The 12,687-nt window shown below is 44.7% G+C and overlaps 1 protein-coding gene across 1 annotated transcript; it reads left to right on the top strand.

Moving 5' to 3' along the window:
- Nucleotides 1-10,987: 10,987 nt before the first annotated feature.
- LOC122039731 lies at nt 10,988-12,143 on the top strand. Its single transcript, XM_042599196.1, has 2 exons — nt 10,988-11,507; nt 11,605-12,143. The coding sequence occupies exons 1-2, from the start codon at nt 11,073-11,075 to the stop codon at nt 12,115-12,117; spliced, it is 948 nt and encodes a 315-aa protein (XP_042455130.1). The 5' UTR covers nt 10,988-11,072; the 3' UTR covers nt 12,118-12,143.
- The last annotated feature ends 544 nt before the right edge of the window (nt 12,144-12,687 follow it).

The following is a 12,687-nucleotide window of genomic DNA, read 5'->3' on the forward strand; positions in this document are numbered from 1 at the left end:
CCTCAGACTTCAATTTGGTGGAGTTGGTCTTCAGGGTGGCCTCCAAGGATTTCACTCTCTCAGATTCCTCATGGGCTAAGTCCTGGGTGGTTCAAGTTTTATCCTCCGTCACCCACAAAAGGGATTAGAGTAGGCACTCGGGAGTCGTCAGATCGACAGCCTGTCCTACAGTCGTAGGAGATGCCATCTCATGAAGTCAAGCCCTGAACGCCTCATTTTCTCAATGTAGACCGACCATGTATTGGGAGAGTCTCATCCCCATGACAAAAGTATGTAGAGAGCAGGGACATGATTATCAACAGTGGAAGGACATGAAGAAGAATCAGATAAAACTTACCGACACTAGCCGTTGGGAGAATAGGTTGGCCAGGTCCAAATGAGGACATTCCAAAATCTAGTCTGCGATGGCTTTCTAGGAGTTGGCCAGAGCACCATGAAATTGCACCTGACCACGAGTGGGGGAGGAGCCCAAAGGGGCTGGATCTAACACCTGAAGGGATGATAGTTGAAATGAGGAGGAGAAGGTATACCGTCCCTTGGTGCGTTCCTTGGAGCGAGAAGGAGGTGCTAAAGCCATAGGTGATTGTTGGCTTGGAGATGGAGGAACAGGAGTCATAGAGTCCCCAAGCTGGCTTTCTGCTCAGGAGGTCTCCTGCTCTGGGATATGAGTGGAGGCTGCAGCCTCTGACGAAGTGGGAGCACTTGCCTGGGCGAGGGTTTTTGCTTTGGAGGAGGCTTGCGATGTTGGAGGCCTCGATGGAGAGGATTGGATTGACGGAGTAAATCGTCTCTTCTTACGTTGGAAGCGCAAGCGCTACTCGGGAGCTGGAGAGGAGGTCTGCTCGCCGATTGGGACCTCTATCGGGAGCGACTCATCTCCGGGGGCCTCGGGGTCCCCTGATTGGTGAGATGAGGCCCCTGTTGATACACTGGTCGGGGGAACTTCTTGGCCAGACATGATTTCTCTGCCCCGTTTCCTCATAATCTCGCTGGGCAGCGCAGAGGAGTCGAGGGTGAAAGCGCGAAACATGATGACTTCTGCAAGTAAAAAGAAGATACCTCAGTTAGCGAAGACCTGAAATGGGAGACATTGGATCTTACTAAAAGGAGCGGCCAAAGGTGTCTGGATAGGGTTTATCTCGAAAGTGTGCAACACACTCTCTCGCAGCATAGAGGAAAGCCAAAGTTACACTCCCTCCAGTTTCTCAGAAGTCATAAGGCAGTCTAGTTGATGTTGATGATTACTCAGCTCGAAGGGAGTTGGAAGAGTGTGACACCATTCAACAGGCCAAGACATAGACACAGGAAACTGGACATAGAATAATCGAGACTTCCAACCCTTATTAGAAGAAGGCATTTCCTCAAAGAACTTGTACTCGGTTTGGGATTGCACCATGAAGACACCCGGTTCTGAGCATTTGAGGGAATAGAAATGATGGAAAAGCTGTGGAGTTAAAGGGATTTGATACAGGAGACAAAGAATCACCATTCCACACATAGCGAGGAAGGCATAGGGGCGAATTGAGATAGGGGGATACCAAAATACCAACTCAAAGAAGAAAAGAATGTAGGGATAGGAAAGCGAAGACCGTTGGGAAGCTAATCTTTGAAGAAGGTCACAAAGCCAACGGGAGGAGGATAAGGATGGTCATCAGGCACCCGGGGGTGGAGCTTGTATGCGTCTGAAAGTTGCAAGCTAGACTGAATAGACCTAAGGTCACTCCTATCCAAATCAGAATGGAAATACGCGTACCAGGGTACTACCATCTTGTTGGCCATTGTAGGGTCAAAAAAGGAAGGAGCAGAAGATGAAGGAGGAGAAGTACTTACATAAGAGATGCACGAAGAGGACGGCGAGCGAGTGAAAGCAAGTAGAGAAAAAAGGGTCGAAGGAAGACGAAGTGCTAATGAGCAACGGTGGGCAGCCTTTAGGATTTTTAAATTAAAACCCTTAGGGAACATCGGGATGTGAGCTGGATAATTGAAATGGCAAAGCACACGTCAGTCGTCAGATCTAGAGGAGAAGCACCCTAGGGTCGGTTGCAAAAAGTGTGCGTTAGACATCATAAGAAAGTTTGTGGGGCATGTGTCCACTCCTGATGAAGGGGCATTTATGATGGAAAAGACAGGAAAATTATGGAAGTAATATGCAAGTAGTGGCACCATGCCTCTGGTAGATCATGCCCCGAGGATAGAAAATTCCAGGCGGGTACCTCAGGAAATGGAATAGAAGACGGCGGGAAGCATTCATCAAAACTTGGCGCCTCATCCTATCCTCGGAATCAGAGTAAGATTCAAATTTGACTAAAGCCTTATGTAATGCACTTTGTGATCATAGGTGCATTAGGCTAAGTCTACGAGCATAGCTCCTTCAAGACACAAATATTGCCCTTCCAAACCAATTCTCGGTTGGGTTGCCATGTTAATTTACAATAAGGCTGCCAAACGACCTCCCGGTCAGGATTCCAGACTCTCACCCCAGTACGAGTTATAAGTGAGCATGCTCTCATGACCAATAACCTCTCGGTCAGGATTCCAGACTCTCGCTCCAGCGTGAGTTATAAGTGAGCATGCTCTCACGCCTCCAAACTCTTGTCCCAACGCGAGCTATATGTGAGCATGCTCTCACGCCTCCAGACACTCGCCCCATCGCGAGTTTTAAGTGAGCATACTCTCACACCTCCAGACTCTCGCCCCAGCGTGAGTTATAAGTAAGCATGCTCTCACGACCAACGACCTCCCAGTCGGGGTTCCAAACTCTCGCTCCAGCGCGAGTTATAAGTGAGCATGCTCTCATGCCTCCAAACTCTCGCCCCAGCACGAGTTATAAGTGAGTATACTCTCACTTCTCCAGACTGTCGCCCCAGCGCGAGTTATAAGTGAGCATGCTCTCACGCCTCCAAACTCTCGCCCCATCATGAGTTATAAGAGAGCATATTCTCGCGTCTCCAAACTTTCGCCCCAACGCGAGTTATAAGTGAGTATGCTCTCACACCTCCAGACTCTCACACTAGCACGAGTTATAAGTGAGCATGGTCTCACAACCAATGACCTCCTGGTCGGGATTCTAGACTCTCGCCCCAGCGCGAGTTATAAGTGAGCATGCTCTCACGCTTCCAAACTCTCGCCCTAGCGTGAGTTATAAGTGAGCATACTCTCACGGCCAACGACCTCTCGGTGAGGATTCCAGACTCTCACCCCAACGCGAGTTATAAGTGAGCATATTCTCACGACCAACGACCTCCCGGTCGGGGTTCCAGACTCTTGTTCCAGCGCGAGTTATAAGTGAGAATGCTCTCACAACCAACGACCTCCTGATCGGGATTCCAAAATCTCGCTTTAGCGCGAGTTATAAGTAAGCATGCTCTCACGCCTCCATACTCTCGCCTCAATGCTAGTTATAACTGAGCATGCTCTCACGCCTCCAGACTCTCATCCCAGCGCAAGTTATAAGTGGCATGCTCTCATGCTTCCAGACTCTCGCCCCATCTCGAATTATAAGTGAGCATGCTCTCATGCCTCCAGATTCTCACCTCAGCGCGAGTTATAAGTGTTAGGACCCTTGGCGACTGGCTAGAGGGGAGGGGGGTAAATAGCCCCTGCACAGAAACAAAACAAAAAGACCTTTCTCGGATTTATAGCTTTATAAATCTAACACTTACATAAGTATAATAAGGAAACTAAAAGGCAAATGCACCAAGAATTTACTTAGTTATAACCGGGGAGGTTATTAATCAATGGAAGTAAAGCACACTAATTTCTCCTTCAGGCAAAGAAACCTCTTTATAGCAATGGCAGCACAGAATCAGAGAGGTAAATAGAAAATTAAAAGCGTACAAGTGTTGTTTAATAGTTTCTTGTTCTTTATAGCTTCTGGGAGCCAGACTGTTTATATAGCCCTGCTTAAGGTGCCTGGAAGCGTTCCAGGCGCCTGGAATGAGATAGAAATCTATCCCCGACATAATGATCAAAAGCCACATCGATCCAGATAAAAGTCAGGTTCTGGGCACCCAAAATGGTTTCGGGCGGCCCGACCTGCTCCGGGCGCCTCGGACTAGTCCAGGTGCCCCGGACTGATCTGGGCGCCCGAACTGGTTCAGGCGCCCCGGACTAGTCTGGGGGCCCCAGACATCAGAAGTCAGCCTTTTGCTGACTTTTGGTCTGGGCCTTGGTCTGAGTCTTCCGCTTCAGCTCCGCTCACTTGAGTGATTTCAACCATCCGGAATAAGGCTCACCTGAACTCAACTTCCAGCCTTCTCGCGCAAACTTCCGCTCTGGCTTCTCATCCCTCAGAATCGTTGCTTTCTTCCTTCTCATCTGCCAGCGTACTCTTCCACAGCTTTTTGTCCCTTGGACAGCTGCATCTTTTGTTCCTCAAGGAATCTTCTGCTCTGGTTTCTCATCCCTCAGAAACACCGCACGCTCCCTTCTCGTCCACCGATGTACTCTTCCGCAGCACCTCGTCCCTCAGACGCACCGAGCCTGTTAGCTCTCTCATGTGTCGTCCTTCTCGCTAGCTGCTTCTTTTGCTCAACGTCCTGTGCTCCTAATTTCCTACACACTTAGACACGGGGTTAAACACAACAGGACCTAACTTAACTTGTTTGATCACATCAAAACTACCTTGGAATACCAAAAATCTCCCTCTTTTTGATTTAAACAACCCAAGTTAAGTTAGGGTAAACCAATATAAAGTAAAAGAAATAAATTTTGCAATAAAGTACAAAAACTAAAAAAAAGTTAAGCTACCTCCCTCTAGACTTAATCTTCCCTTCTTCTCCTTTGATCACATAAAAAATGGGGTACCTAAAAAAAATCTAAGGATAACTTTTCAAAAATAAGAAAGTTTTTAGTTAAAAAAAACTCTAATTTTCCAACATTTTGAAAAACTTATCAAGTTTTTGAAAACTTTGAAATAATTTTGATATCACTTAAAAATATTTTATAGTAATTTTAGAAACTTAAGTTTTGTAAAAAAAGTTTTCTAAGTAAAAATAATATTTGAGTAACTATTTAAAGTATTAATTATAATTAAATGCTTTATCAGTTAGTCAATTAAATATTTTATTCTATTAATTGGCTTCCCGGCTATGGCGAGACACTAGACCTTCTTAGTTAGTAGAGTAACAACCACTTTCTAGACAAAGTCTTTTAAGGAAATTAAATATTTAATTTACTCTCTGAAAGCCCTAACTCCAATTAAATTTAAATTTAGACAAGTTTTTAGAACTCAGTAGGTTCTAGCCTACTGGATTAATTAAAAATCTTAATTTCTTTGAAATTTTCTTTGAAATTTCTTTGAAATTTTCTTAATTTGTCCTTTGTGGTATTTAACAGACCAGTTCAAATTATTATATCTTATATTATTTTGATTAAATGAACATGCATGATTTTTCAAGTATGCTCTTTCTGTTTGCAAATTATCATTTTTTCAAATTTTTTTTGTCAAATTATTTTAATGGACATGATTTAGCTAGAATTAATTTTAACTCTTGGTTTTTTTTTCTAACTTATAGCAATCCTTTGACAATAATTTAATAAACTTGAATAATTTATCGGGAGGCAGAGATTGTACCTGACTTACCTTGTCTATCCCATCATCTGTAGCTCCCCCTGAACTATTGCTTTCATCCGATGTAGCTCCCCTTCATCGATGCTCTCGATGCTCATTTCGGACGAGCTTGCTTCGTGTTCATTTTCTTGATGGCTTGCCATTAACGTAAGTCCAGAGAAAGCCTCAATCTATGATTTAGACGACGTTTCATCCACGTAGCCTTTAGTGTCTTGTACTTGTTAGATTGGACATACTTCTTGTTCTTGCCCTTGTCTTTGTTCTTCAATTTAGGGCAGTTATCTTTTACGTGCCCTTCTTCATCATAGTGGTAGCATCTGATTCTTCCTCGTTTTCTACCCTGTAGATTATTAGAATTTCCATATTTAAGCAATTTTTTAAATCGCCTTATCATCATTGTCGTTTCGTAATCATCGAGAGAGGATTCTGAATCTTGTTCGTCCATCTTTGCCTTAAAGGTAACATTATGCTTCGGCTCCTTCTTTGAATCTGCACATCTTGTTTTATGGATTTCAAAAGTTGAAAATAACTCTTCTAAGGTAACAGATTCTAAATCCTTAGAGATATAATAGACATCTACTAATGATGACCATTTTGTATTTCTAGGGAATGCATCAAGAGCGTACCTTAGCGACTCTCGATTGCTTACCTTTTCTCCGAGATTCGAAAGTCTGGTGATGAGCTCCTTGATCCTCGAGTGAAGATATGCTATAGTTTCATCTTCTTCTAATCGGAGGTTGCTGATCTGGTTGCGAAGTAAGTCTCGTCTTGCAAGTTATGCCTCCAAGGTTCCTTCGTGAAGTTCCAAGAATTTTCCCAGAGCTCCTTGGTGGACTCATAAGCTCCAATCCGGTTGACTTCTTGTGGCAGTGGAACGCTCAGTAGATGAAACTTTGCTTTGCCGTTTGTCACGAAGTCGACTTGTTCTTTCTTCGTCCATTGATACTTTTCCTTACCCTTGGGTGCTTCAAAACCAAATTCCATTATTAACAATAAATCTACCTCCAGTCTCTGTTTCCAGCTCGTGAACCCCCCCCCCCCCCCCGAACTTTGGTGGGTAGATGCTTGGTCCGGTCATCTCATGTGCTTCATTCGGCGGTTAGTCCTCCTGAAGCATCCTGGCTCTGATACCACTTGTTAGGACCCTTGGTGGCCGAATAGAGGGGGGTGAATAGCCCCTACACAAAAACAAAACAAAAAGACCTTTCTTGGATTTACAACTTTATAAATCTAACACTTGCATAAGTATAATAAAGAAACTAAAAGACAGAGGCACCGAGAATTTACTTGGTTACAACCTGGGAGGTTGTTAATCTAAGAAAGTAAAGCACACTAATTTCTCCTTCAAGCGAAGAAGCCTCTTTATAGCAATAACAGCACAGAATCAGAGAGCTAAATAGAAAACTAAAAGCGTACAAGTGTTGTTTCACAATTTCTTGTTATGTATAGCTTCTGGGAGCAGGGTTGTTTATATAGCCCTGCTTAGGGCACCTGGAAGCATTCCAGGCGCTTGGAATGGGATAGAAATCTATCCCTGATGCAACAATCAAAAGCCACGTCGATCTGGATAAAAGTCGGGTTCCGAGCGCCCCGGATTGGTCCGAGTGCCCCAAACTGGTTCAGGTGCCCTGGACTGGTCTGGGCTCCCCAGGCATCAGAAGTCCGCCTTTTGCTGACTTTTGGTCGGGGCCTCCTTCTTTGGTTCCGCTCGGCTTGGTCCGAGTCTTCCGGTCTGGCTCCGTTCGCTTGGGTGATTTCGGCCATCCAGAATAGGGTTCACTCAAACCCAACTTCCAGCATTCTCGAGCAAACTTCCACTCCGGCTTCTCGTCCCTCGGAATTGCTGCTTGCTTCCTTCTTGTCCGCCAACGTACTCTTCCACAGCTTTTTATCCCTTGGACAGCTGCGTCTTTTGCTCCTCGAGCAATATTCCACTCCGGCTTCTCGTCCATCGGAAACACCATGCACTCCCTTCTCGTCTGCCGGTGTACTCTTTCGCAGCACCTCGTCCCTCAGACACACTGAGCCCATCGACTCTCTCCTGTGTCGTTCTTCTCGCTAGCTGCTTCTTTTGCTCAACATCCTGTGCTCCTAAGTTCCTGCACACTTAGACACAAGGTTAAACACAATAGGACCTAACTTAACTTGTTTGATCACATCAAAAATACCTTGGGGTACCAACAATAAGTGAGCATGCTCTCACGCTTCTAGGCTCTCTTCCCAGTGCGAGTTATAAGTGAGCATGCTCTCACGACCAATGACCTCCTGGGTCAAGATTCTAGACTCTCGCCCCAGCGCGAGTTATAAGTGAGCATGCTCTCACGACCAATGACCTCTCGGTCGGGATTCCAGACTCTCTCCCCAACGCGAGTTATAAGTGAGCATGCTCTCACGACCAACGACCTCCCGGTCGGGATTCCAGACTCTCGCTCCAGCGCGAGTTATAAGTGAGCATGCTCTCACGACCAACGGCCTCCCGGTCAGGATTCTAGACTCTCGCTCCAGCGTGAGTTATAAGTGGGCATGCTCTCACGACCAACGACCTCCCGGTCAAGATTCCAAACTCTCGTCCCAGCGCGAGTTATAAGTAAGCATGCTCTCACAACCAATGACCTCCCGGTCGGGATTCCAGACTCTCTCCCCAGCGCGAGTTATAAGTGAGCATGCTCTCATGCCTCCAGACTCTCGCCCCAGCGCGAGTTATAAGTGAGCATACTCTCACACTTAACAACTTATGTCTTTCTATATTTTCACCCTCGAGCAGGTTATCAGCAAGCAGATCCTTCACTAAGTACCCCCTCAGGGTTTATATAAAGTAAGAAAGAGCTAGAGGAGGATTAAGCAGTTAAACCAGTTGCACTACCAATAGTCTAGGAAAGGGAATAACATTTAAAGTCCTAGCGGCGAAGTAAAGAAGACTAGGATTTGGGTCTAGTCAGTCGGACCTAAGCCTCCTTCGACTAGACTTGTAGGGGAGGCTTGTGATACGGTATAACGGTAGGGTCCAATAAAGCCAGGCAGTCAGAAGTCAAGGGGACGTGGCAGTTAGAAGTCAAGGGGACGTGGAAGTCAGAAGTCAAGGGGAAGTGGCAGTCAGAAGTCAAGAGGACGTGATAGTTAGAAGTCAAGGGGGCGTGACAGTTAGAAGTCAAGGGGCGCGGTAGTCAGCAGTTAGGGAAAGAAGAAGCCGGTCCGCCTGACGTCATCAGCCGCATGATACCCGGTCGGGTGCTTACAAATCAGGATCCCAGATTTGAGACATGGGGTGCGACCGGGGGTAATGCCTGACCTGCTCTAATTGGTCGGGTTTTCTCAGATCGATTTACATATCTAGACCTGGTACTCTCGGTAGGCTGACTCCTGGTCGGCTCTTGGGCAATCTAAAAGGGAAGATGAGGCTCTCGTCACAGCTTGTCCTTCTCATCAAGACTCGAGCCAAGTGTTATACCTGACAGATCGTCTCGAGCTATCCCTAGTCACACCCGAGCGAGACAAAAGGTACTAGGCGACAACAAGGTCAGGGAATCATAACCGTTTGTCAGAGAATAACTGTTGTATGTAAGAGAATATTCTAATGTCTGTGGTCATCTGTGAATGAAATCTTCTTCCAATCCATGGGAGAGTGTCACGTGTCCTCCATCACCCGACATGCCCCGACACCCGACATTCTCTGACATTGGTCAGGCTCCAGAGGTACGCACGGTCATATAAAAAGGGAAGTCCTCTCCCTTGAGAAGGTATGCTCTCTTACACATTCGCACTTGTCCTTTACAATTCTTTTTCTTTCGTACACTATTCTTCCGGGGAAAAAGTACTTGACTTAAGTGTCGGAGGGCCTGCGGCGGGGACATTTTCCCTAGTGTCTGGTCTCTAATGTTCCGTGTGCTTATCTGAGTATCCACATAGCTTTAAGTAACGCCGGCTTAGTCATCGTCGTCCTTCAATTTCACGTGGGAGTCTATTTTCCGGTGCACATATGTCAGGTGTCCTCAAGTCGCCTCTCCGTCAACACCAATAATACTTCAGCCGACTTTTGTCTGACTCAAATTCCGGACAGGATCACATTACTTTTTAAATTATTAAGTATAATAAGTATGATTCAAATATTATAAAAACTTAAGTATGTCATTCAATAAATTATTTTAAAGAAGTATTTTAAAAAAAAAAAAAGGCCAACCGTATTGTAGCTTGATCAATTCTTATCCCTATCGACCAGGATCATTTAATTGAACCATAAACATTTAAAGCTTGAGTAAGATCCTCACCAACTAACTCAACTCAACTAAACTAATTCCTTCCCACATGAATGAAGTTATTTAATTTCATAGAAAGCAGTTTCAAGGCGGTGATATTTTATATAAAGTAACTTAAGACAATATAAAAAAAAACTTAAATAGGAAATTATAGATAAAATATTATTTTAATAATAAAAACCATTCTTTTGAATAAAAAAAAGAATGCTTTTTAAAATTTTTTGCCAACTATAATTGAAGCTTGCTTGACTAACTCTTTCTCTTGTCCCTATCCATCAATTAATTGAACCCTAAATATTTAGGGTTTGAGTAAGATCCTCGCCAACTAACTCAACTCAACTAACTCGCTCCTTCAAACGTGAATGAAGTTAAAAGAAAATGCGAAGAAAATTGACTCATCAAAATCTCATCACCCCGAGTCGTGCTTAACTCTATAACTGCCAAAGTTGAATCTTTTATTGAGCCAATGGATCGAGTCGAGTTGAGTTATCTAAGTTGAACCTTCGTCGAGTCAAGTTTAATTTAATCGTGTTGGGAATACAATCAAAGTAATCAAAGCACATATTAGAAAGACATGAAAAAAACATAAGTTTAAAAGATGAAAATATTTTCATTAATATGAGACCTTTTATATAGAACTAAAAATAACATCAAAAGGATTTAAGTCCAAAGTGAATAATATAATACTATTGTAGAAATATATGAATTATTTTAGTCCCAACAAATGGTATCAAAGTCATGATTTAAACTGGATACAATATGAGGTGACCTTGAACAAAGTTGAGACAAGACTCGGAGCATGTTAAGAATGATCGGATGTTTACGGAGAGCCCCGAAGTAGATCATGAGTGACTGAATCCAGATGCTTGTAGAGAAATTCAGGGTAAGTTAAGAGTGACGGGATATTTATGGGAAAATCTAAAGTAAGTCAAGAGTGATAAAATGTTTATATAGAGATCTGAAAAGTAACGATGTCTTTCGTTCGAGAGAAAGAGGGTTAAAAGTATAATCAAAATTTTATATATAAGTAAAAGATCCTGAGTTAAAAAAAATAAAGATATCTGTATTGCAATAAAATCTTTTAGGTAGAACGTATGAATTCCTTTAGTCCAAGAAATCAATTTAAACTTGGGCCATGCTGAGTTAGATAGGCCTGGTGGTGGGCAACCATATATGTTCTGTATCTCATCCTTCTCCTCCTCCTCTGTTCCACTCGTCTCTCCTCTGCTCTGCTGCCTCCTCGGCCAATGCAGGAGCCTCCTTTCCCGGTCCCTTCTTGCTTCAGTGCCGGCGGGAGGGTGCGGGAGGATCCAACCACGCCCGCCGCCAAGTCAGGTCATAGCGTCGTCACCTCCGTCTACCGCACCAAGATCGCTGGCCACTGCCGCCTGATCAACGTCGCCTGGCACAGAGACGTCCTCTCACGTGGCCTCTCGGTGTCCGTCGACGACGAGGCGAGTGGAAGCGAAGCCGGCGACGGCCACGGAGGCAAAAGCAGCTGCCCGGTCGTTAGCTTCAAGGTGGAGATCCGGCCGTGGCATTTCTGGCGCAAGCACGGGTCGAAGCGGTTCCAGGTGGACGGACGGCCAGTCGACTTCGTTTGGGACCTCCGCCGAGCCAAATTCTCCGGCGAACCCGAGCCGCAGTCGGGCTTCTTTGTAGCCGTCGCTTCCGAGCACGAGGTAGTGATTCTAAAAAAATTCGAATTTTGAACTCAAGATCGAGTTGTTTTTTTTCTTCTTTAAACTCGAGATCGATTGGATTTGAATCGATTTCCAGGTGGTGCTTCTGCTCGGCGACGAGAAGGAGGCGCACCAGAAAACGGGGTGCCGGCCGGCGACGATCGACGCGACGTTGGTGTCGCGCTGGGAGCACGTGTTCGGGCGGACGCGGTTCGCGACGCGCGCGCGGTTCCAGCAAAAAGGCGGAGGCCGGCAGCACGAGATCGCGGTCGAGTACACCGGCGGCGGCCGCGGCAACGCTGACCCGGAAATGGTGGTGAGGATCGACGGCGCGGAGTCGATCCACGTGAAGCGCCTACAGTGGAAGTTCCGCGGCAACGAGTGCGTCACCATCGGCCGCGCCCGCGTCGACGTCTACTGGGACGTCCACGACTGGCTCTTCCACCCCGCCGGCGCTGGCGGCCTACGCCACGCCGTGTTCATCTTCAAGCCCGTCTCCTTCCTCACCTCCTCTTCCTCCATGCCACTCTCTTCTTCCTCCACTTCCACCTCCACATCCGCCGGCGCCGGCGCTTTTTGCCTCTTCCTCCATGCATGGAAATTGGATTAATCAATTAAATTTGAGAAATTTTTTCATTTTACATCACACTTTATCTACTTTTTACAAAAAGTAACTCTTATTTTTCTATATAACTTTTAATTTCTCCCTAGAAAAATCAAATAAAATCTCTTATTTTTCTTATCATCAAAGGACACTTTATCTTGAAAAAAATATATCAACAATTTTTTTATAGAAGTTTTGATCAAAGTTGTTGTTATAATATTGAAATAAGAATATTTTAAAAATAATAATAATAATAAGGAATATTTTTTAAAAAACTTTGGACTTATCAAAATGCATAAAATTGTGTGAATGATGGGTTAATTTGGGTTGGCAAGCACATGGAGCTACAGCTGGTGATGTTGAATAAAGAGGCGTGAAGGATAAAGGAAGCCAGATTGGATGCACAACATGCTCTCCAATAATTCCAAATAGTCCAACAAAGTTCATAAAATAAAATTTAAAAAAACATTATTTATTAAATTAAATATAATTTAAAATTATTAAGATATTAGATGATAGGGCTACTACGGTGATAGGGATGGCCCCAAAGGCGGATCAAAGCTACAAAGACCTGTT

The sequence above is a fragment of the Zingiber officinale genome, chromosome 2A, assembly GCF_018446385.1.
Source record: "Zingiber officinale cultivar Zhangliang chromosome 2A, Zo_v1.1, whole genome shotgun sequence".
Classification (NCBI taxonomy): Eukaryota; Viridiplantae; Streptophyta; class Magnoliopsida; order Zingiberales; family Zingiberaceae; genus Zingiber; species Zingiber officinale.

Bases quoted from the DNA above. Each gene is read 5' to 3' on its own strand.
- LOC122039731 (XM_042599196.1), top strand. From the start codon at position 11,073: ATGCAGGAGCCTCCTTTCCCGGTCCCTTCTTGCTTCAGTGCCGGCGGG. The intron at 11,508-11,604 runs GTAGTGATTCTA...ATCGATTTCCAG, and splicing joins CCGTCGCTTCCGAGCACGAG to GTGGTGCTTCTGCTCGGCGA.